Here is a 24,616-nt window from a genome sequence, read left to right on the forward strand (position 1 = left end):
GTGGTCCGAGGCAAGGCTGGGGAAATCGGATCCTGTGCTCAGGAACACCGATGGGGAAAGACATTCTATCAACATCATTTACGAAGAAGGGGTAATTAATCCATGAATGCGCTTAGTCCTGGGCTCTAGGGTTTACCTAAATTGGCAGAATGGTACAGCCTGGTGGCATTTGGGTTTACTGGCCTTCTGGGCACACTGTGTTTGCACTTATTTCAATCATGCATTTTCTGGGTTCACTCTTCCAGACTGGGGATAGAAAGGAGCATGGCTGTGGAGTGGAGGAGAGAAGAGACACACGTTTCTTATTTTGCCAACATCTGGAAAACACCAATCTCGTTACAGCCGTGAGAAAATAAACACGAGGGTAGAGGCGCTTGCAGATAGGTTAGATGTAGGCTCTCACTCCAGTTTCCCTTCTCACAAGTCTCCTGATGGCCCCCAGCTCCTATCTCTTCTCTTGGAAAATGCAGGTTTTACACTTAATCTCAGAGGATTGTAGTTGAGATGAAATGAGATTGTGGAAGGGTTTGGAAATTAGGGAACGTAGGAAGTATGATTATATCTGTTGAATCTGTATCAGCCTGAGGCAGCGCAAATGAAGGCCGGGCGGAAAGGTTCAGGTGTGTGGGCAGGGGACGGGGTGGCCGCTGTCCGGGGCAGCTACTGGGAGTCTTTCTGAATAACTTGGACAATGGCTCCGAAAGTTGGGCATTTATGTTGATGATAGTAAGCAAAAGAAAACTTTTAAAAAATGTGTTTAGAATTAATGAAGGAGGTTTATGACCATTATATTTAAAAAAAGAAAACAATGGCAGCAGAAACAGTGAAATTATTGTCTTCACGCTTAAGTGTTGGTTCTAAATGTGTCAGCCTTTAAATAATGTTTTTCAAAGGAAGCTTAGTAAACTGCTGTTTCGTCTCTAGTGACTGATAAAGTTTTAAATCTCACATAGCCATTGTTCTATTATTCAGGTAGTTAATCGAAACCGTATTCCACCAAACTTGAAGCTAATTCAAATGTGAGGGATTTCAATACTTATTTCATAATTTGGCAAAGCTAACAAGTCTAATTAGCACAAGAAGAACCCTTGCTTTCTTCTCTTTGTCAGGAACTTGAAAACAGTCAGTATCACGTAAGCAAAGCTGTGTGAGCCTTGGCTCTCATTTCTGAGCCAAAGAAACTTAGAAATTTTTTTTTACTAAAAAACTAATTTTCTTATTTTAAGATTTTTTTAATTTCAAATTTTTCTTTTGAAAGAGAGCCTTTTGTATTTGATTTTTATATACATATCGATACATATATAAGAAACACACCCATATAATTCTCTATATACTCTATCTCTATTTACTCTGTATCTTTTCAATAGGTCCGAGGCATTGAGAAAAAAAGAGAGTGTTGTGACATACCATATGTTTGAGGCAAAGGACAGACTATGAGATGGACCCCTGAATGAAGACAGGTCAGGAGAAGCACATGGGACGTCCCATACACTTCTTAAGAAGAGAGGGCCCCAGTCGGGTCCCGCTGCACAGAGTGACTCCAGCAATCTGCACAGAGAGTGACATCTGATCAGGCGCAGGAGTCAGAGTCCAGAAAATGAGAGCAGCACAACTGCTCTGGCAGAAAGCTGTGTTTGGTTTCTGAAGTTGCTCACTTGTTTGAATATTCTCACCTCAAGTTGGGCAAGAGCCTGGAGTAAGTGATTATATGAAAGGAGCCAAATAAAGTTACCTTTCCTCGAAAAAGCACAGCGTTAGACCCTGTGGGTCTGTAAGTACAAATCTAGAGAGGTTGCGATTTAACAACCCTATCTAATTACAGTTTGAAAACTTATTTCTCACATATGATAAAATTACATCTTTAATTATTAGGGGAGGATTTAGCAACTGGTAATAAACAATGGATATTGAAAAAAAGAGGAATTAAAAATATTCAAGGATTCTCAAGAAAGAGATAAAAATGTAGAAATTCAGATCAGACCCTATCTAAAACAAGCAGCACATTCCTCATATCTTAACCAATTGAGGAGGTTAGGAATGGGGTCACCTCTCAGAATACTTCTGCCTTTTGCCTGTTATGTGTAGTAGAGTCAGGAGTTTATGCTGAGGGTCCCCGCTCTGCCTTCCAAGTATCAGTCTTACTCTAGGAAGTCTATCTTTTTCTTGCAAGATGAGAGGGCATCAAAATTACTGGTTGCAAGGGGGAGGTTGCAAGGAATTCTTGGCCACCCAATCGAACTGATTGTAGTCACAGAGGCATACTCGGGCCTTCACCTACCTGCAAAATGTCCCTTTGGTAAAATGCTTTTCATGGGCTGAGAGCCGGCACAAGACATGTCACCACCAGATGGCAGGAGTGCACTCTGAATAAATGGAGCGGCCGCAAACGCTTTTTCTTTGTTTTCCACTCACTAAACTCTCCACTAGGTGGCAGCAACATATATATAATGGGAAAGCCTTTAATGAGTTATCTAAATTTAATTTTTCTTTTAAATATGAGAGCTGCACTTTTCTATTTTTGAATTTTACTGAGCTTATTTGAGCCAAACTGACACATATGCTGGGGAGAGCAAGACCGCAACTGCTCTCAAGAGTAGCACTTTAAAAAAGTATCCAGTTGGACTTCTTTCCTCTAGAATATTCCATACTATTTGCCTTTGGCCTCCCTCACATTAACCCAATATACAAAAACAAAACAAGGCTTTTTTGGGGTCTACTTTCTAAAGAACATGGGAGAGGTTACTATTTTAAACCATTATTGCTTAAGAATTTATGGAGCCAGACTTTCTTACCCCAAGTTGGGGGGCGGGGGGGAATAAAAAGTAACTAAAATAGTCACTTCTTTGAAGATAATACTTATTATTCACTGACCACCTATTATGTGACAAAGATTGTATTTAAATGCTTTAAACATTAGCTCATTGACTCTGGATGGGCACTTCTTAAGAAAGCCTAGATTTTACCTGAAGCCATCACCTCTGTATTTTCTCTGACCTTATTATGGTTTTCTGCTTGAACCTTTTTCCAAAGCCCATACTGCAGAAACTGGAACTGCTTTCATGGTACAATTTCGAGTGCACACAGGGATGTATTTCTCTGTTTATGACATTCCCCCTCCTGTAACTGCATAGCATTTACCCAGTGAGGGATAATATAGTTTGATTCTGTTATTACATTAAAGGCTAAAAATGAATTTTGGTCTGGGAGCAATAGCAAAGTAACACCCTCATTCATGCTGAAGTATAAATGAGCAGGGGTGAGAGTGGAGCGGGGCCAGAGAGAGAAGGCAGGGAGGGAGAGGGGCCAGGAGTTAGGTGAGCAGCTCCGCTCCTGTGGGTGCCGGGCCTGGTGCCTTTAGGAATCTTACCTGGACGCGGCCAGAAGCAACCTGCTGGGACACAAATTCCTTCCACATGTAGCAGAAACTTGAACATGTTCTGAATTCCTTAGAAGCAAACATCAGGCAGTGAAGCCTTGAAAACCGAGTAGGTATAACAGTTGGTCCTTGAACGTGGGTTTGAACTGCGCAGGTCCCCTTGTAGGTGGACTTTTTTCAATAAATAGCTGGCCCTGCCTCTCCATGGGTTTCACATGTGCAGCTTCAACCAACCGCAGGTGAAAACAGTCTTTTCGCACCCCCAACCGCAGATTCCCAGCTGCAGACAAAAATACTGGTTTCAACCTGCGGCTAGTTGAATCTGTGGAAGCGAAGGGCAGACTGTAGTCAAAAATAATATGTGGATTTTTCCTTTGGGAAGAAGGGATTCTGGGGATTCCAGAAAAAGTAAAAGTAATTACTGTGCGGGGGTTGGCACCCCTGCCCCATGCTGTTTAAGGGTCAACTGTAATATTAAGTGGCTGCCTAGGAGGTGTCCGCAGTGAGAGTGGACCTGCCCTCAGCAAGTCCCCTGGACACTCATGGCTCCTAATTTCAGTTCTGAATTGGACTGGAGGAGAGGAGGAGGGAGGTTAAGGACTGCAGATATGCTCACGACATATTTTGTGCGAATGATTTTATTGTACAGAAAAGCTGCACTTTCATGTACTTTATTTCAAGTATCTTTAAGAGAAATACAATAATATGGAAACCCCAAAGGACAAAAGCTGACTAAAGACAAATGAGGAAAGTCCCTTTGTTGTTTCTTGCACAAGATTGGGGGGGTGGAGGGTTGAAATAAAAGAAAGGAATGGAGATGAGAGACCCAGGAAAGGGAGTTCTAGAAGAAAGAGAAGGGTGGCGGCTTCATTCACCTGTGGCCAGGGCCGGGGCCCCAGGTATGTGCAGGCACCATAAGCGCCCCCAGGGTGCGGGCAACGAGCACACGGCAGCTCCTCGCTGGGCCCCGCTCCCGCCTGCGTCTCGCCGGCCCGCGGGCAAGCCTCGCCGGGAAGACGTACTATCCCCTCCCGGGAGAGAAAACCTTGCCCAGGGTCAACAGCCAGCAAAATCCAGTTAGGATTCCAACTGTTCTCTTCGCAGGTTTTCCTCTGCTTTTCTGGGGGCTTCCTTCCTCCGTGGCGGCTGGTGAGGCCACTTACTGACTGCCACCGGGGGTCACGCTGGCCGATTTGGATCAGTCAGTGGGCACAGCTGGCCCTCAGCGTGATTCACTGCGTGACCGCCGCCCGCCTAAGTTCAGGTCCACCGACCCGACAGCCGGAACCCGAGGCGTTCCGGAGGGCTGCTGGGGAAACAGCAATACGCGCGGGGGACATCCCCGCTTCCCCGTTTATTCCTGGCTTAAACGGGAATAAAGGGAGATAAGACGGTGGAACGCAACCCAACAGACAGCGCCACAAGCTTTCACCCTGTACGCCTGGCCCTTGGCCAAACCGTGATCCTCTCAACCTCCCTGGTGCTGACAGGGGGGTGGGCGTAGCAAGGTGACGGTGCTTTAAAAACAGGGCGAATACAGTCTGAGCATTAAGACAAAGCTGTTGGCCATTGCGGGTGATGCTTTGTTCTCTATCAGGGTGTTCGGTCTGGGCTGTGCACGGTGGCTTCTGTGGCTTCGATCCCCAGAATTCCTTCTTCCCGAAGGACAAGCCTCGGGCTGGATTCTTACCCGGGCCCCAGGACGCGGGGCAGGGAAAGCCGGGGCTCCCGGGCAGCACCCGCACCCAGTAAAACCCGCACCCTGTAAGACGATCCCCTGTGAACTGTACGCTCAGTAACGCACCCACGCCGCCTGAACGTGTTTTCCTGTAAATGTTTATTTGGAAAGATTTTTAAGAAATTTCAACCGGTTGTGTCTGTGGCAGTTTCTTCAGGTGAGAAACATGCTAACAGTCACTATGGAAACCAAGACGCAGGCAGCCAGGAGCAGCGTCAGCCCTATTCGGCGGTATTTCGAATGCTTCTCTTGTTCTTCCTCCTTCTTCAATAAGGTGTCGAAGCCGGGCGTGTACATGTCTCCCAACCAAAACCGCAGGTCGTTAGGATTCTCCTAAAAGAAAATTACATGGAGAACAGGCCCAATCAGTGATCAGCACACGACCGCAGACAAGACACTGCCAGAGGCGCTGAAGGTCGGTGCTCGCACTGTCTGGGCTGAGGCTTAAGTGTCAGGACTCAGGTGAGAGAGGCGAGGCTCCCCTGAACGGCACAAACACGCAAGCACAGCCGCCTGGCGGCCCCGGGGCCCTGCAGCTCCAAGCTGGAGGTGAGCCTGAGAGTCATCAGGAGGCCTGCGTGATTTATTGACTCAACTGCTCACACAAGAGTGTTTCTGTCATCTTTTTAGCCTATTTAAATGCACCTCTTATATCTCATAAACAGTGCGTGTCAATCAGGTTAGTCAGTCGAAATACAATTAAAATTCCTCCCTTGCTTTAGGTGAGCCTTAGAGGTTTGATTTTGTCGGCAAGGCTGGGATGAACATGCTTGGTGAGTTTTTCGGTAAATCCAGAAGCTGACTTCCATGCAGGAGGCGTAAGACTAGAAGTCAAAGGTCCCTTCCACGCTTTTCGGGTTGCCGGTCCCCCTTGCAGAGGGCGACAGTGTGTTCGGTGTGCAGAAACTTTGGCCCTGTTTGAGCTCTTAAGAAAGGATCCGACGTGTCCTTCCCCACATCAGCTCCTACCCCCCACATCTGCCGCCGTCCCGGGCCTCGTCTTCGTTTCAGCTGGGCAGAACTGTCTTCAACACAACCTCATTCCTATGTCCAGCAAAGCACCTGCAAACTCTGCTGCTCAGGCCTTAAAAAGCGTCTTCTCCTGTTATATCCAGCTCTGGTTCAGTGCTAAAGACTCGGCGTCTGGATTCCGGTCAGCATACAACCAATTTATGGTGAATGCTAAACTCTGTTTTCAAAAACCCACTTCATGATTTCTCATCTGGATTGTTGCAACGGCCTGCGGCTGGACTGCTTCCCCTCTCTCTCACTTTCTAGTCTCAGTGGACTTCAAGTCAGCCAGTGTCCATGGCCAGCTCTGGGGTCAGTGCGCTAGTTTCAGATGCACCGAAGTGCGGCTAGGAGAGCGATGTGGGTGCCTGCGGGGGGCCGGGGGGATTCTGGTCCCTGCAATACGGTCCTTCCCTTACACTGCTACTAGCTTCAGTTATCTAGTTCTAGAAAAGCTAGAGTATGAAAATAAAATTTGGATGACCTGTGCAAAAAGATCGATTTTAAAATCTGTCTGCTCTACTCTGGTCCTTCACTTTGTGTGTGTCCTGATCAGAGGCTTGCGCTTTGCCTGCAAGGCTAATGCCTCCAATCTTCCGTTCAAACTTCCACAATGGGGACAGTCCTCTCTTCCATTCTGCTCCCAGCTTCCCTTCATAGCTAAATAGGGGGCTGCTTTTCTCCTTTCCTATTTATAAACTCTTAGCAATTTAGAAAAATGAGAGTAGCCAAGGGAACTTCAAACTTTTACGGCCCATAGTGGTGAAAAGTTTTCAGAAAGTAAGCTAGGGGAGCTGGCTGCTAATTAAAAGCCCTGGATAGGGAAGGTGATGGGAGAAGCTGAATTCATGAGGTACGGGAAGAAACTGAAATCAAAACAGAAGTCATCACTTCCAGAAGTATCCCTCAAGAACAGCTAGTGCTGAAAAACAGCATCATGAGGTCTGCAAATGAGCCTGTGACCCGAGGGGCTACTGCTTTGAGGTTAGTGACTCTGTGTAGAGGACGGGGTGGGGTGGGGTGGGGGCGGGGGTGGGTCAGACCCTGGTTTGGGTAAAGTAATATAGCCCTTGTCCTCATGTGTGATCTTCCTAAGCACAACTCATGGAATCGTCCAACAAACAGTTCCTCCTTGTTGCCAATAACGTTCAATTTCCTTATCGCGACACTCACGCATTTTCTTTTAGTCTTTCTTGGCCTTGATTTCCCGCCGGTGTATTGCTTCTGCAGCTGCAGCGACACTGGGCTGCGTGTTGCTCTGACCGACTCTCATTCTCCTATCGGTGCCTTTTCTCTCCTATGGCTGAGGGAAGCGCCCACCCCCACCCCACACTCGGCAGGCCATCGATATCTTCTGAACTCTCCCCGTCCTTCAAGCTCAGCAAAAATTAACTTTTCCTGAAGGCTTTTCTATGATCCAATGTGATTTTTTCCCCTCGGAATCCGCACATCACCTCCTACGGCGCCGGGCAGGACCCTCTCTCTCTGCCTTGTCACTCCACCCTGTTCTATAGTTACTGCTTGTTTCTTTCCTCAGTTAAATGAACTTCTTGAAAACAGGGACAATAATATTTATCTTTACAGTCCCCTGTCATTCACGTAAACGACAAAGAGAACAGAAGGGGCTCTCGCGTACAGTCAAGACACGTTTGTGAAATAAATCGATACATTTTTTCCTACTTGTAGGTGGTGACTTCTTAGAGGTTGATCTTCAGACTCCTGATAAAAAACACATGATTACTGTTGCTATGGGGGAGCATTTGTTATGGAAACTTTTCTGGAAAAGAGACTACATTAAGGGAGAGATACATTAATCTACTAGGAGATTAAGAAACTTCAAAGACTCTGGACAGTAAGCTATTTCGAGGAGTGCACATTGGAGATTTTTAAAAGTGTACGATTTTAAGAGGGCATAAGGCTGTCCCCTGCAAAAGAAAAAGTCTCTGGCTGCTTAAGGTATGAACAGATGTGCACAAAGGGGTACTTGGAAAATGTCAGGCCTTCCTGGCCCCGGGGCAGCGGAGGCAAGCCGGGGCGGGCAGGAATCCAGTCTGCTCAGGAAAGAGGGCCGCTCTCCTGCTTTTCAGGTATTTCTAGGTCTTCTATGTGACGGGTGACGCCGGGCACAGGGGAGGGGGACTTAAGCTGGGTTTAAGCTGGGTGAATGAGTTCATTGCATACTTTTCCTGTGTTGAAATGCTTTTGTTTTGTTTTGTTACTGAGACACAGGAAAGAGTCCAAAATGTAAGTCTGCAATCTTAAATCACTGAGCGGGCTTGAAATGAAATGATTTTTGATGAGAACGGCCTTGCACAGTGCCGAAGTCAGAACATTTAATATTTTTGAATACATGTAGAATAAGAAATTCGTAAGTATTCAGGAACAGTGGTCACACAACTAGGGGAAAACATACATCATTTAGCAAATTAATTTTCAAAAATTACCTTTCCGGCAAACCTTGTTTCTGTGCCACATCAGATTTGTTGCAAAACTCAAAACAAATAAATAAACACAATGACAGAGGCGAGAACAAGGGAAGCCAGAGGCTAAAGTGACCTGACACCTGGAGACTCTGCGCCCGGGGAGGACTGCCTGTCACCTCCATGCCTATGTCATTCAGGAGTGTGGAGCTCATCTCCCCATCAACCGAAGACGCTGAGTCTTTGCCCCGGGTACCTTCAGATGCCCAGACAGGTTTGTGTGCAGGGAGCGCCTGTCATATTCCTCGATGGTCCACGAAGGACTCTTCTTCCGATCTTCCATAGCTTCCTCCAAACTCACGTCACCATACAGTGGGTTGTTCTTCAGAACTGACGAGAGAGACGCTGGGGGCCTCTCTGGGGAGACAGTACCCTTCGAGCTGGACCCCCTCATTTGTTGAGCAGCGATCTTCCTTTCTCTCTGTAGGAGGCATAGAGACAAGGCTTCTCTTACCAACGGGCCACTGATGGCAGAGAATGGAATGAGAAAGAACCGTACCCCAAAATGTGTTGATTCTGCCTGGAAACCCAACAGATTAGGACAGTGAAGGAGGAAAGGGTTCTGGGGTCTAGTTTGACCTAGAATTCTATTTAATTCAGTTCTTTCTTTGCCTGTGATCTTGTTTGGCTTCAGTAATCATTCATTAAAATGCTATTGTATCACTACGGAGAAAGGACACTGTTCTTTATTTCAAATAGAATTCTGAACAAAGCCATTTTTTCCCCCAGCTCGCTGGCATTGAGATTTAATGACATTTCATTTCTATCTGTGCATTCCATGACTGATAAGAATAATATTTAATATTGCTCTATTAATCCAGCAGAGTCAAGATTAAAAGGCCTTTTATAGACATGCCTTGGCTTTCATGAAAATTCTCTTGGGAATCCTATTTCAGATATCTTGGAGAAGCGGTCTAACTTAGCATAGCACTCCTATATGTGTCTACAGGCAGCTGGCTATTAGATGGCTCTAATATTGACTTTCAGATTTTAAAAAATGTTTTTATTGAAGCATAATATGCGTAAAAACAAGTACACATATCATCAATGTATAGCTCAATAAATTTTCGCAAACCAAATAAACCTAAGACTCTACTAAGGAACAGAGCATGACCAGCACGCCTCATGCTCCCTTCCAGTCATTATCCCCCTCCCTGCCCAAGTACAACCAGTGTAACTCAGCATGGAATCATACAGTGTGTGCTTTTCTGGGTCTAGTTTGGCCACAGTTTTTTACTTTGCTTTTTTTCCCTGGTGACTACAAAACTGTCGTGAAGGTACAAAATTTTTAAGTTAAAATGTGTTCACTGGCCAAATATAATTGAGAAGAAACAAATAAAACTGATAGTGTAACGCTTCATTATCATGGGGCATCAAGGGAGAGGAATTCCACATCAGTTAATTTTTAGAAAACTTAGGTTTAACCCTTAAACACTGGCAGCAAATTTCATTGATTTACAGCAATTTTTTAAATAAATGTATTTCACATATTTTAGTCATCTGAAACAGAAGATTCAATAATAGCAATAAATATTCCTCTGAGTCATATTTATGCTCATCAATAGATTGATTCCCTCAGCATCTGTTGGGGTATGTAGCTCATGTTAAATATGTACTTATATAAGCTAAGTTGTAAACTAATATCACATACAGTTTCCTTCTGAAATGGCTAGAAGTCCAAAAAAATCATCTATATAAAACCTTTCACATTCTCTTTGGTCTTCAGTTTTCCTAATTTTCTTAATCCATACATTTTTCATATAATTAGAGATCAACTTGGAGATCTTCTCTGACTTTACTAGGTTGTTGGTCTGCTCAAAACCAATTTATATTCTTTAATACTGAAGTTTGCAATGAAATAATAAATCATCTTGACTCAGCATTTGTCTTTAAGATGGATGACTCGTGAAAATGTTTCTGAATTGAGGAAAAACAATTTGATATGAAATTTAGATCATTTCAGATTAGCATAATTCTGATTCAAGTTTTTTTCTTCAAGGCTAGATATCTTTGATCATTTTTGAAGAGGAATAATTCTTCTGACATTGATAAAGTGGCTTCGTCAGTTTTCTTGCCTGCTAGGCTATTCCTTGAGTTACTTAAACAAGGAAGCTCTATAACTGAAGAAACAGTTTCAGGGGGAAAGAAAAAATAATATACTCTATTACAATGTATAAGGACCTTGATAAACTAGTATACAAAATATAGGAAAATAATCAGAGCTACATCCTAGAAAGACATTCAAGCCCTTAATTCTAAATCACATTCTTGAAAGTCGGAGGTTTCTCCTTGCACATGGTGCCATTTACCTATGCGTTGCATGACAATCTCATGCCTGAATGACATGTGTTTAGAAAATTAACAGAATAGCTTTATTAGGAATTTGGTGGCTGGATAAAAGTACTCATTATGGTTGGGGTTAATTTGCATTTTGATACATTTTTTCAAATAGCTTAAGAAAGTAAAGAAGAATGTATTTGATTCCAATTCTTCACCCACAATTTAGATAGATTATATTTAGCAAAGGAATACTCAATAGTAATTCCATTATTTTAGTTATATGGACTCTAAAATAATTTATATTTTTAAATATTTGCGTAAGAAAAGTAATATTTTAAAGCTTACCTAGACTTTTTGGCATTAACCATTATTTAGTACATTTATTCTTGTGGTTTTTGTTTTTTTTAAATATATCTTTATTGATTTCAGAGAGAGGAAAGGAGAAGGAGAGAGAGGGATAGAAACATCAATGATGAGAGAGTCATTGATGGGCTGCCTAGCCCACAACCCGGGCATGTGCCCTGACCAGGAGTTGAACCCTGATCACCTGGATCCTAGGTCGACGCTCAACCGCTGAGCCACGCCCAGCCGGGCTAGTCCATTTATTCTTTATATACTTTATTATTTATACTATTTATGTATAAGTAAGCTATCATTCAATAAAAAGAGTAAAACAGAAGACATATTTAGACAAAAACTGAGAATATGTAATTAGTAGGCCAATAAAGAAGGAATCTCAAAAAAAATGTACTTTAGAAAGAATAAAATTAATACTAGAAAAATTAAAATGCAAAAAGGAATCCTCAGCAATAAAATGAAAAGGTAAAAAAATAAAATTAATAAATATATGTATGAACCTAAGGAAGCATTGATTTTATGGTAGAATAGAAATAATAATCACTAATATATGATTTTAAAAAAAATAAAAAGCTAAAACACTGAGCAGTAACAAGTTTAACAGGTATTTTTTTTATGAGAGCACTAAGAAATCATTTCAGTGAGAGGACAAATATTACTAAAATATGTATTGCTTAATTCAGTAGAGCAGCAGGAAAAAGATAAGACAAAGTTGAAAACAAGACAAGAAAAACAAAGAATACGGGAGGGGCGACCTCAGGAAAATGGGAAAAAAAAGAGAAAGAAATAATCACATTAAATGTAAATAGACTAAACCCTCTATTTAAATGACAGAGATTATCAGTTCAGCTTAAACATTAAATTCAATTATGTAATAGTTACAAGAGAAATACCTAAAAACATAAGGACTCAGAAAGAATAAGAGTGAATGAATGTAAAAAAAAAAAAAATAGCAGGTAAACATAAACAAATGAGAGCTGGGTGCTGTGGTGACTGGTTAAAGGTGCCCAATTTTGTTTTTTCTTCCTGAGCACACAGGATAACTGCCTTTCCAGTCTGTCTTGAATTTAAGCTGGGGCTAGCTGTTTTCTCGTTGATTATGTATGGACAAAATAACTTCCAAGCCTGAATCTTGATTTTTGGCTCACTTTTCCTCATTTTTGCATCTTTTGTGTCACTGTAAGCTAGGGTCTGAGATGGCAGAGCTATAAAAACAAAGAACTTGAAGCCCTGGGTGACTTCTTGGAAAAGAGCTGCCCCCAAAACACACCTGCCCTTCCTCAGACTTTACGCTCCCTAACAACACAAGTGGTATCTTGAAATTCCACAAATGTGTAGCATTGGCTTAACAGTCAAGTAGTGGAAAGAGATAAAGTGATACCAGAAGCTGGAATGACGCTTATTCACATCCTACAATGAAAACCATTTGGTAAAAGTATCATCTGTGGCCACTGAAATCTAACCACCTGTAGCTCTAGGAGAAATACTTAGAAATTATCAGAGGATTCATGTACATATAACGATACTACAAAAATCAGAGCACTGGTGTAATACAAGAAAGAGATGAAATTAGAGAAAGAACTGGACAGTGTGCAAGAAAAAATAAGAGTAGAGAGTTTAGAAATTTTATGCCTTCTATTGTTTAAAATTTGTTTATAGATCCCAAACACTGATACAAGATTTTTCTTTTTAAAGCATTGAGCCAAAAAAGCCCATTAAAATGTCTCAGCTGAATGAAGTGACTCAGGGTAAAGATCATGTTAAGGGTGTGGTTTCATAACTAATCCTGACAGCCCCCAGGTGGCTGTCCTTGAGTCAGAGGATAGAGGAACAGAGGCAGAAAAGCAAGGATTACATGAACAAATAACATACTAATTTTTTGTAAGATATCTATTACCAAAGAAACCACAAGCCTACCCCTAAAAGGTTTTGATTGTTTGAAATTAAAAACACAATAACTCTAGGCCTCCAAATATCCATGAGCAGGAGTGAACTTTGAAGCCTATATAGGCTTGAAGGAGGGCCCACTTCTGATATGGAAAAGCAGAAGCATCCTGGTCAGTCTTCCCCACCTTCAAGGAAGGTGGCATCTCAGAATCACTTTGGAATATATTCCCCCCAAAATGTATACACACTTTAACAGCTGATAACCCAAATGTATTTTAATAAACATTGCTTTATAATTATTCAAAGTGTGTGTATACATTTTTTGGGGACACCCTATATGTAATGTATATATGTATATATGTTTACCAGAATGATAGACTGTGGCAGAGCCTGGCTAGATACTCAACGAATTCTTTTCTTTTTCATGGGCATACAATAGCCAAGCAAGGAAAGGTGATTAAGAAATGAGCCCAGTAAAGAGAATTGTCTAAAAGTCAAGGGGAGAAGAGCCTCTTACCCTTGGCCTTTCGCTCCAGCTCACAGGTCTAGTGTGGAATGTTCCTGGTTTCTGAAACAGATGTGACAGAAGCCAGGAAAAGATATAGCTAAGAGATTAGTCAGAAAATATTCTGAAGTTTAACTACTAATCAGAAAAAAGGCCCACCACAATATCTGCAAAAACATATTTTATCATTTAAACTAAATTTAAAAAAACAGCCTTTTCCTTTCATTACCTCGTTTTATAAAGGGGTTGGCAGAAATATGTAGACTACAATTCCAAATGCCTTCATCAGATACATGCCCCAAATAATTTTAACAACCAGAAACATTAGATTTTGGAGAAAATTTGCTCATTGCACTGAGATGAAATTTGTTGTGAGGTTTCTTTATTTCTCTAGTGAAAGAATTTAAGGAGCATAAATATAGTAGAATCAAGAAATATTTGCTCATGCTCTCTGCAAATACGGGTGACCTGTGTATCTGCACAGAAGGGAGTTGACAGGATTCACTGGCATGCCTGCGAACCTCAGTGCTCACTTTTCTTTCTGCACCATATGCTTTAGTTCATATAAAAATGGCATAGGGACTCTCCCCTGAAAGTAAAATGTGAATTTTTAAAAAGCTTAAATAAAAATAAATCGTGGATATAAATATGTTACATATATTTAAGAATTCAACTTCATATTTGGGATCCAGAGGATCTTTAACTGCTGAGGAACCAGCAATGTTGAAAGCAATGTTTGTAGGTTAAGTCCTTAGACATTCTGTGAGGTAGTCTGAGTCCCAAGCACCATGCACCTGGGTGGTATAACACCAAAGGATAAGCTGACACAACTCTGAAGTTAGTGTGGATTCCAGGTGAGTATAAAATCTACTGCTTGAGCTAGCCACATAGCTTGACAGATGTATCAGCCACATCCTCCAACACCACCATCTATACACAGACACACACACATCTCCATCCACAGTGTAAATGAAAAAAATGCAAGTTTTCCAAATTCTAACAAAAGGATAATTTCAATATACTTTGAATATTGGCCAATGATGATAATAATAATAGTAATAATAACAATAATGCACATTTCTTGTACTTATATAGGAAACCCTTTCTCAATTATTTTTATGTCAGATTTTATTTGTTCTCACTTTTAAGGAAATATGTAAAATAAATATTATCCTAATTTTTCAAGTGGAAATAAACTGAGGAATGAACTCAATAAGAGCCACAACAGATGTCTCTCCAACTGCCTTGTTTGTGGATATGACACAAGAAACCAAGTTTCTAACCTCTTTTTTCAGTGTTCTCATTGGCTTAATGTCTCCACAACAGAGTGAGGGTTTTAAATTAAGAACTATTTGACAACTGCCTCCTTGTGTATCCCAACACCTCAATACATCTGGTATATACAGTGCCTTCCTCCAGTTAGCATTAGTTACTTAAAACTTTCATGTGTCCATTTCTTTTAGATTTATTTTTTATCCAGATTAAAAAAATATCACTCCCAGATTTCAAGATCCAACCTAGGAGAGAAGTATTACTTACTGACATATTGCAATCTGAAGTAGTGAATATAATTGTTGTTACTCAATTTGTGCTACACCTACCCAACTACCTGAATTTGTAATTGATTTACACCCCCATGCATTATTTCAGTAGCAACTTGGCCTATGTTCAGTCACGTTAATATTTCTTTTCAGGGCAGAAGGACAACAGAATCAAGCTTATCTGCAGTTTACAATTACCAATAACTTATTCAAAGACATAGAAGCAGATTTTTACCTCCTTGGTTTTTTCCTTTAATAACTATTTCAACCCACTAGAGCTTGTGGAAAAAGATACCCTTTAAAAATGTGCATTTCATTCAGGTTTAGGAACAACATTCAACAGGGCTTGAAACTGTGAAGTTCCACATGAAGGAAACAGGTCAACTCCAGGACCAAACAAAAGATGTTAGATGTATGTGTTCCAACCTCAAAGGAATTTTTTGGATATGTTTTCTGAGACTTAACTTCATAGCATAGGAAAGCCAAGGTTTTCTTAACTGACTTTCAAATCATTTCATTCCTTGATATAAACAATAAGGAAGTAAAAGGAGAAATGTCATTGCACTTAGCTTAAAACTAAACAAAACACAAAAACAATAACCAAAAAGGTGCATCTGATGGGCGGAAGGGTTTTGAGGATTACAAGTAGGAAAGATGCAACAATTCTTTAAAAGTCAGTTGTCATAATAAGCTGCTTTACCATGGAAATAAATTAAAACCCTTATAGGTGGAGGAAACACTTACATAATCATTTGAGTGTACTTGACTTTGAATGATCTCAGGATAAAGGTCCCGGGGAGCCCACAAAACGCACCACAAAGGAGTCACTTTACACCAGGACTCATGAGTAGCAACTGTTTCTTAAAAGAAAACAAATTTCTGTTCAGGGAATTTGAACCACTCCAAAGGACTTAATGACTTGCAGGGGTTGGTGGGTCAGTCACATCTGTTCTGAAACGCAATGCTTCTTCCTGTTTCTAAATGGACTAACCCTTAACCCCATTAGCCCTCACATCTTAAAACAAAGGTTAGTCCTGTTTCACGAGCTGTGCAACAGGCAGGGCCTTTATGTGGATTCCAGCACATGGAACTCATCACAGCTTTTTTCTCTCCTGGTCAGCGAAAGGAAGGAAGACGCGAGAGAAAAAAGAAAGCAAGAAGTCGGGCCTGCGCTGGCTCTGAAGGCCCGATGGTGTGTCCCGTCCGTGCGGACGCCTGCGAAAAATATGAGCATCTGCAAGAGCGGCCAGCACCTCTGCAAGGCGGAGAGTTCCTTCTCTCCCCTTCCCTTCCAGCATCAACTTTCCACTTCTCCGCTGTCCGAGCCTCCCCTGCACGAAGCCAAAGGCAGTTGGTCTAAATGAGGTGTAGGAGCCCCCAAAGTAAGCTTCTGGTGCTTCGTGGTTAGAGTACACCCAAAACTTTCCCTCCAGAGCCTTATTTGCAAATTGGTTTGAGAAATTTTGAGGGAGAGGAGTAAAATGAGGGCTGGGCAAACTGTAGAAGGAAGCAGAGGCTGGGAGCTAGGCCTTGGAGGGGGTAAGGGGGTGGGAGAACTCGCATCTGTATAAAGGGATAGGACAAAGGCTCAGGTTAAGGAGGAGAGGCCTTTGCTCTGTGGCAGCGGGGAGTAAGCTCCCTGGCTCGCTGGCCCCGCTGGCCTTCCCTTCGCACAAATGTGAACCGGCAGAGAGAGGGGAGCCCCGGCCCGCTCCCCGGGCTCCGATCGTACCTGTGAGTAGACGAGGTTTTGCCAGTGCTGGGCAGCGGGGTAGCTCCCGCCCGGAAACCTCACCAGGCCGGCCTGCAGCAGGGCTGAGCTCCTCATCAACAGCTTCGCGTCAAGCTGCAGGAATTTGTCAGGATGGTTGTTATTTGGCAAAACCGAGAGATCCATGCCTCCCTTCATCTACGGCAGGGAACAAAGGCAAGTGAGGCTGGTCCCCTTAGGCCCGTCCATTATTGATGAGCCTGACGATTCTCGGGCTGGCACTTGAAACCAGGTCTCTCAGCTGTGCTCGGATGCCTCGCTCAAAATGACACATCCACACATCCACACACAGGCCATGCAGCACCCTGCCTTACTTTTCACACACGCCCCCCCCCCCCCCACAAATGCATTTAGCGCGCTTGAATGGGGCTTCCCTCATTAAAATTAATAGGATGCCAAAATTAGATGTGTGCAGTACTCAGTGTCTCTCCACAGGGGCAGAAATAACAGGTTAACAAGGAGGAACTATTCTTCGGAGAAAGGCTGCCAGAATTCAGGATCGTAGCCCATAATTCAGAGCACACAGGATAGTCACCTATAGAGGTGACTCCTTAATTTTTCTCTCTGATCGTTACTGAGCTACCTGGCTGACTTGGCCCTGCCCACGCAGCCTCGCATGTGATACGCAAGATCTTGTTTCTTCTCCTGTTTGGATTCCCAGAGGCTCACGCTCGAGTGAAACCTAACCGTGTTTAGCTTGTCAGCTTCGTTCTTAGTAGAGAAATGGCAAGAATCTGCCTCCCGGTTCGCTAAGGTAATTTAGTGTCCCAACGTCCGGCCTGACCCTTCCGCTGCCTGAGGTCCCTCTGAGTCTCCCCCTCCCGCACACACTCCTGCGGTGTGCTCGGTGCTCACGGCACATTTGGAACCAGAGAAGGTGGCTGCTGGGTTTGGGCGACGCGCGGCCCTAAGTGAACCCATCTGCTGCTCAGGAGCTGGGTGGCGTGGAGCTCCGGACAGGACCGCGTGTGATGTCAGGATGTGATGATGGCTGTAAGGGAGACCCGCTCTCATTTGAAGCCATTCCGCCTCAGGCAACCCACGCTTCTCAGCGGGGAAAGCAATGATTTCCATCTAGAGAAAGAGGAAATCTTCCCCCTTGTGAGAAGGCAAAGGGTAGACACATCAGCAGTTTCTAAAAGACGTAAGTTGTTTGTTATGTTTGCACCTCTGAAAACCCATCTGACTCAGCAGGAAGGTTTCTCCTCCAGGGGGAGGGGGTTACATGTGGAATGTATCAGCTGCAGATTTCAGGAGAATGCCACAGAGCCTTATAAGCAGCAGCAGCCAGGATGTTCTCGAATTGAGCAAGACACTGGAGAGCACGCACCTTCTTTATAGCACGAGGGTGTTTCAAAAACCCCATCTGTTCTACTGTCGGCTATAAAACTGGATTAAACAATCAATACTTTCTATAAGGCTTATTTGGACCCAAACACTATCACTGCCTTACAATATCTGACATACACTTGAGCGGATTTATCAATTCATTTGCTGGAGAAAGTACTTCATAATGACAATAACCAGTTCAAGTGTTTCAAGAACCAAGTGTGTTATGTGTTTGTGCATGTGCTTGGTACTTTCTGGAATTTTCTGGTCGCTGCCAGAATATATCTAATGAACAAATATTTCTCAGGCTGTTTGCTTTTCCTAAAAGATTCTTTGGGGAATAACAAACATCTTTAGGAAGAACCTAACTTCTTTTTGGCTCTCTATATTGGCAAGTGGAGACACAGAACTTAGGTCCAAATATATTGATTAGGCCAGACCTTTTCCTTAGCCAAAGTATGAGATGGGTGAAATGAGCCCTGTTTTCCTCAGGCTTCCTTCCTTTAGATCCCTCCACCATGCTCTGGGTGCCCAGAGGGTTGTATACTGTCTCTCTTTTTAATTTTTTTCAAGTTTAGTCTCAGACTCTCTCTCTTACCCCACCATCCTTGTCTACCCTCACCCCCAAACCATCAGTTCTTGTTTCTCACTACTACCCCTATAGGGGTAGCCTACACGACTGACAATCGAGAAATCAATCTCTGCCCTCCTTCCCCTGCTACTGGCGGTCCCCCACCCCCCCCACCCCCACCCCGGGCCTCTGCTTGTGCCAGTCCTCCTGCCTGGAGACACTGCTCCACAGCCCTGGCTACTGACCACCTAACAACCCCCCTTGACCAGTCATGGAGAATGCCTCGCCTTTCTTTCACAAAACCTTTGCATATTTTCCTTAGTAGGAGTGAATTTTCCTTCCTTTCAAATCTTCGGGTGATCTGTTTATACTCTCACTTACTGTCTTGTGTTTGAGTGTGTACTTCATACTTTTCCGCTGTGAGTCTCTGCACTAGGCGATTCCTTCCAAAGGAAGAGCCCTGTTGGACGCTTCCTTCCTCACATGAATCAGCTCCAAAGACCCTCATGACACTTTTTTCTCAATAAATAATGATGGTTTTTCGTCTCCACCAGTCCTAAGAAGGGCTTCTACTTTGGTTGGAAATTGATAATACAAATAAATGTGATTTAAGAAATGGCTTGGTGCCCTGTTTTCTAAGCAACCATGCTCAGTGAAAAAGGAATCCAGTGCCACAATCATACTCTGTATTCCCTTCTGTTTAATGTAGACTCACATTGGAGACTTTATAAAGTTCTCCTTTATTAACTCTAGCCTTTCCCAAATTTATTGGATCACATAACACCCATTTCATTGTTTTCTTCTTAAGTCTTCAAAATTTTACCGGAGAGTAACCGGACAAATATTGACTTAGGGTTTCTATCACTTTACTGTCATTAATACTTTCATTCAACGAGGATCAATATGTAAATAAAGAACTAGACTGCAGGGCCAGTGTGGTGGAAATGTGGATCTCTGGGACATCTCTACCCTTCCCACACAGGTAATCATTGGCTTCACTCACAGAAAATTTTTATAAAAGTATCATTTGCTCTTGGATTTGGACCCAGAATTATTGTCTTTTGAACCATGAGAATTGTAAATGTAGAATTAAATATGGTTCACTAGGCAAAACTGTCTACATATTAACTTCATTTCCTTCTTCTCATTCTTTCACCTTCCTTCCCTCCCTCCCTCCCTCCCTCCCTCCCTCCCTCCCTCCCTCCCTCCCTCCCTCCCTCCCTCCCTCCCTCCCTCCCTCCCTCCCTCCCTTTTCCTTCTCTCTAAATTGTACCTATAACCAACTGAAATACCTGAAAGTATTTTCAGCTGAAAAGCCTGTACAATGTCCAGATGAGCAGTTGGGATTCAGCAAATTAACTGAGAGAATTTCAAAATTAGCTGGAAAGTTAAGATTACAGAGAAAGCCTGTGATGAGCGTATAAATCCTCGTGCACCTATTATAAAACAGTTTTAAAACTGTTGAACAAGGGAGGCAATCAGGGTAATTGAGTGCACAGAATTTGGAGTCCTGGTGGCGTTATTACATTCAATAAATTGTGTTCTTGGGCAAGTTACTGAAATTTTCTGAGCCTCAGGTTGCTGTTATAATGTGGAGACTTTGGGTATCTGACAAGGTTGCTGTGAAGTTTAATAGGGATAGTGGTTAACAGAATGTTTAGCACATGATAAGCACTTTAAAAAGGTTCACTGTTATTTTAAGAGAGTAAGAACATGGATTTTCATTTCAGGTGTCTCTGATATAAAGCAAACTGAAAAAAAATTAAAATCACATTAGCCATCTATAGCCAAAAGGCAAACTACATTTCCCAGAATCCCCTTCTTTGTATGATTCTGGATTAGAATTGGCCAAAAGAGGAACTTGCATTACATTTGAAAGACAAAAATGGAAGCAGCACCCATTAATCTGGGTCTTTTTGTAATCAGATGCAGTGACAGACAGAGGCATAGGTACTTGGCAGTTTCCACGTGGCCTTTGCTCTCTTGAGCTCCACGCCCATTTCTTCTTTCAACTGTCAGACCTGTTGACTAACAGCAAACTTAGACCCACTACCAGATATTAGGCTGTGGGCCTACAAAGGAGGAAAGTACACAGAGGCAATGGCATCCCATAGACATCTTTACAGATTAAACTTTCATAGTCACACTTACCCGGCTGTGCCTGCTCAGCTCGATCGGTGACTCCTGATTCTCCAAGTCTGCTATGGACCTTCCCCAGCTCCACCTGATGTGTGAATTCAAATCTGTTATCCCGTAACACTCCAACACTGTTCGGCTGGCTGAACCGGGACAATTACTGGTACAAAAAATAAATGTTTCCAAGGAAGAGAATTTAAGAAATGAAATCTGGAATTTGTTCTCTGCTCTGACTAGCCTCAATGGCATTAGTGACCCTGTTTCCAGTAGCAGTGGGACCCTGGGCATCCGTGGCACACAGTGCCAAAATGCTCCCTTAAATTCTCACCTCTAGTCATCTGGAGTGAAGTGCCCGTAGAAAGCAAGGTTCTGTGTTACCAAGTACCTGCTGCATTAGAACTTTTTCATAGAAACAAAGGGAATAATGCCTGGGGGGTTGATTTATAGGCTGGAGAACTTAAAGAAAGAGAGTAATAAGCCTGAGGTTTTAAAGTCACAGCTCCAGGTCTAGGCTGGGGCCCAGAAGGCTTATATGACTATCTTGAAATTAAACCTTAACTCTGCCGCTCATGTTACACCATCTGTCATGTCTTCTAAATCCACATCCAGATCAAGTCCCGGAAGACTCAAGGGGGCCAGGCAAAAAGTGTGACTTGTGAGGTGGTACCGTACACGTCAAAGGGATTACAAGATTTCACTAATTTATATTTACTGAAACCCAAGGTATATGTTTAGGGATGTTTCTTCAGAGGGTTATGTTAAGATGGAAGGAATACAATCTTGAATTAGGGTAAATGTTTTCGACATGGCTTCACTAGGTAGAGATTCTGGAAAGTGTTAGTTCATGTGGCTGGAAGTAATTCTAACAATTTATCTGAAAACTGGACCCAATGGTGGCCCACAATGAATGAAGTTGAGATGCTAAAACTTCCTTGCTATAATGACCTATAGAGGAAAGTATGTACATGTTAAGGGAGATTGGTTTTAATATGATAGATGTGTTCACCCACCTGTCCCATATGTCCCCTAAGTGTATCTAGAGGGCACTCCCTTCACCAAGGCTTTGAAAAATTCATTGTTGAAGGCAGCATTGGAATCCTTAAAGAACTCTCAAGTGGCCATTCTCTAAGTGTCAGGAATGACACTGGGAAATGCTGCCACTGAACTGGGCTTCCTGAATTTAATGAGAATATGGAATCTCTTAAGGGCAGAAACCAAATGGCTGCATTCCACTGCCAAAGACCAGGAGAGCATGGTTACCATAAAGGGCACAGAGTCAAAAGGGTAAAGGGAATGGCTTGACCTGCAAAGATTTTTAGTATTGCTTAATTGATCGTGGAGTCCTAGGACTGAAATAAATATGCATTCTACTAAAGTCTTGTATTTGTATAAGCTTAGTTTCTAGTCTTAGTGAATAGAAGTCTGATTTGACTCACTACGGCAGGGAATTGCATTCCTAGATCAAACTCCATGTGAGAATAGGTTCACAGATGCAGAACTCCTTGCATGAAGGGGAGGCTAGATCCCTATGAGGAAAGATCTTGCTGTACTGTCCAAACCCATATTGTTAATCTACCTTCTAGTCTTTCCTGATGGGAAATGTTTATTAGACAAAGGAAAATACTCTTTTTTATGATTACTGGATTACTGACTCTAAACTAATTCCTGGTGACTCTAAGTTTCCACTGCAGTCCCACAGTCAGAGCAAAAGCTTATGGAGGTCAGATCATTTGATCAAGCTTTGGCCTAAATCTGTCTTATAGTGGACCCAAGACCCCTGGATCTACCCTATAGTAATTTCCCTAATTCTGGAAGGTCTATTTGAAATAGACATACTCAAAAGACTTTGGGTGGCGAACACAATATAGTATATAGATGTTGTATTATAAAGTTGTACACCTGAAATTTATATAATGTTATTAACCAATGTTATCCCAACAAATTTAATGTGAAAAACAAAACAAAACAGAAACTAGCAAAAACCCTTCTTCCCCTTTTTGGTTCCATGATCTGTGGAATGAGGGCTTTTATGCGGTAATCTCAATGGAAGCCACCAGATGATACCTTTGCATGCAGAGAATTGTATTACAGGTGAGGGACCCCAGTTTAGGGAATGTGAAACTTTTATAATGAGAAATAAACACATCTGCCCTTTGCTCCAAAGAGAGACACTAACTTTATCTTCCAAGGCTGTTCACTACACAAACATCCCTTAGAAGATATTCCAGAACAAAGCAGACAGTGCCAAGACTTGGGAAAATATGAGAGACCTATGAAGAATTGCCTCCCAACAGGAAATTTCACATATTTTATTGAAAAAAAATCTAGGAAATCATGTGAATCATGTACAATATTTTCTCACAAGAAAAAATTTAAGCTGGCTTTTTTTTTTAACGTTTCACAGAATTGTAAAACGTTTTAATTTTAAAAAAGAAAAAACACAATGAAACTACCACAGTATCATCAGCTTTTTGTTTTTCCTTGTTTCTAGGGAAAAGGCTGAAAACTATTTAGTAAATTTTCTCATCATGATTTGTGAGGCTACGTACTATATTCTTTTAAAATCTGCTAAAAAGATACAAGGAAATGGATGGATCAATGCTTTCTTGGTTCAAAATATTTAAAAAAGCTAAAATCTAATGACAACATGTTAAAATAATACACATTTTTGTAGGATGTTACCATTTTCATAACGGTTTCTCTACACTCTATAGACAGTGCAATGGTGATTCAGTGTAAATCGTTAATTACAGTGTTTCATTGTTACAATACTTGTGTTCAAGTACATGTTCATGAACATGATCAAAGTCTCTATTTGGACTTTTTCTTTTCCATTATTAAAATAAGGTTATAATTACAGTAGAATTTTTCCTATAGATGTCTCTAAATCTGAACCAAATTCATAATACATTCTCTAAAAACCTGTTCAGCACGATGAGATTTGTTATGTGTACACACCTCCTTCAGAGAACAGAAACTGGGCGAATTCTGCATCGGGACACCAAAACACAAGTGATTTCTCCCTGTGGAGAGCTAAACTATTACGCTAAATTAGTATACATTCTGCATAACTCAATGGTATTGTTGGGGAGAGAGTAGCACCTTAGAGACAGCTCTAACTTAAAAAAAATTTTTTTAAGCCTAATAATCTTAGGGTTGGTTTTTTTTTTTTTTTTCTTTTTTTCCTTTCCTTTTCATTCTGGTAACTGGATCCAACTTATTCATATAAAATTACTTATGAAGCCCTATAGTATAAATCACAATGTTTGTATTACCAAAACAAACACCATATTGGATGTTTGGTAGGCCCCCAAATAAATTAATTTGATTAAATTATATGTAATCTGATAATATTTGGTCTGAAAAACATGCTAGTGTGTGTGTTTATAAATAATGTAATTGCAAAGAGCTGTGAGCCAGCCAGCCTGCTGGAGGTCAACTCTTTTGCTGCAGCTTTTGGGCATAGAAGTCCCTGCACGTCTCACAGCAGCGCTGATACCACCGCATGTCCTGGCACAGGTTCTTCTCGCGTATCACTCGGCAGTACACGGGCCACTGATCCCCCAGGCACTTGAAAGTCAGAGCAGCTGTGAAGCAGAACACAGGGAACTCAATACACGTGGATATCCCGGTG

The 24,616-nt window shown here is 42.1% G+C and overlaps 2 protein-coding genes across 2 annotated transcripts in view; both read right to left on the reverse strand.

Annotated features, from left to right (window-relative positions):
* Window positions 1–4,002: 4,002 nt before the first annotated feature.
* On the reverse strand, window positions 4,003–17,262 carry MINAR2 (membrane integral NOTCH2 associated receptor 2). The gene is made up of 3 exons (XM_081135540.1): window positions 16,908–17,262; window positions 8,802–9,026; window positions 4,003–5,447 (listed from the first exon to the last, which is right to left on the reverse strand). Exons 1-3 carry the CDS (start codon window positions 17,082–17,084, stop codon window positions 5,268–5,270), a joined length of 582 nt encoding a protein of 193 aa, XP_080991666.1. The 5' UTR covers window positions 17,085–17,262; the 3' UTR covers window positions 4,003–5,267.
* Window positions 17,263–23,165: 5,903 nt separating this feature from the next.
* The window catches only part of ADAMTS19 (ADAM metallopeptidase with thrombospondin type 1 motif 19), a 219,024-nt gene continuing 217,573 nt past the window's right edge, over window positions 23,166–24,616 (reverse strand). The window contains exon 23 of the mRNA XM_081135323.1: window positions 23,166–24,569. Within this exon, the coding sequence (XP_080991449.1) occupies window positions 24,418–24,569 (152 nt within the window). The 3' untranslated portion in view covers window positions 23,166–24,417. The remainder of the gene's footprint in view (window positions 24,570–24,616) is intronic.

This window comes from Miniopterus schreibersii (assembly GCF_964146895.1).
Source record: "Miniopterus schreibersii genome assembly, chromosome: 4".
Classification (NCBI taxonomy): Eukaryota; Metazoa; Chordata; class Mammalia; order Chiroptera; family Miniopteridae; genus Miniopterus; species Miniopterus schreibersii.

Bases quoted from the DNA above. Each gene is read 5' to 3' on its own strand.
- MINAR2 (XM_081135540.1), bottom strand. From the start codon at position 17,084: ATGAAGGGAGGCATGGATCTCTCGGTTTTGCCAAATAACAACCATCCT. The intron at 9,027-16,907 runs GTACGATCGGAG...TGCCTCCTACAG, and splicing joins AAAACCTCGTCTACTCACAG to AGAGAAAGGAAGATCGCTGC. The intron at 5,448-8,801 runs GTACCCGGGGCA...ATTTTCTTTTAG, and splicing joins ACCTGTCTGGGCATCTGAAG to GAGAATCCTAACGACCTGCG.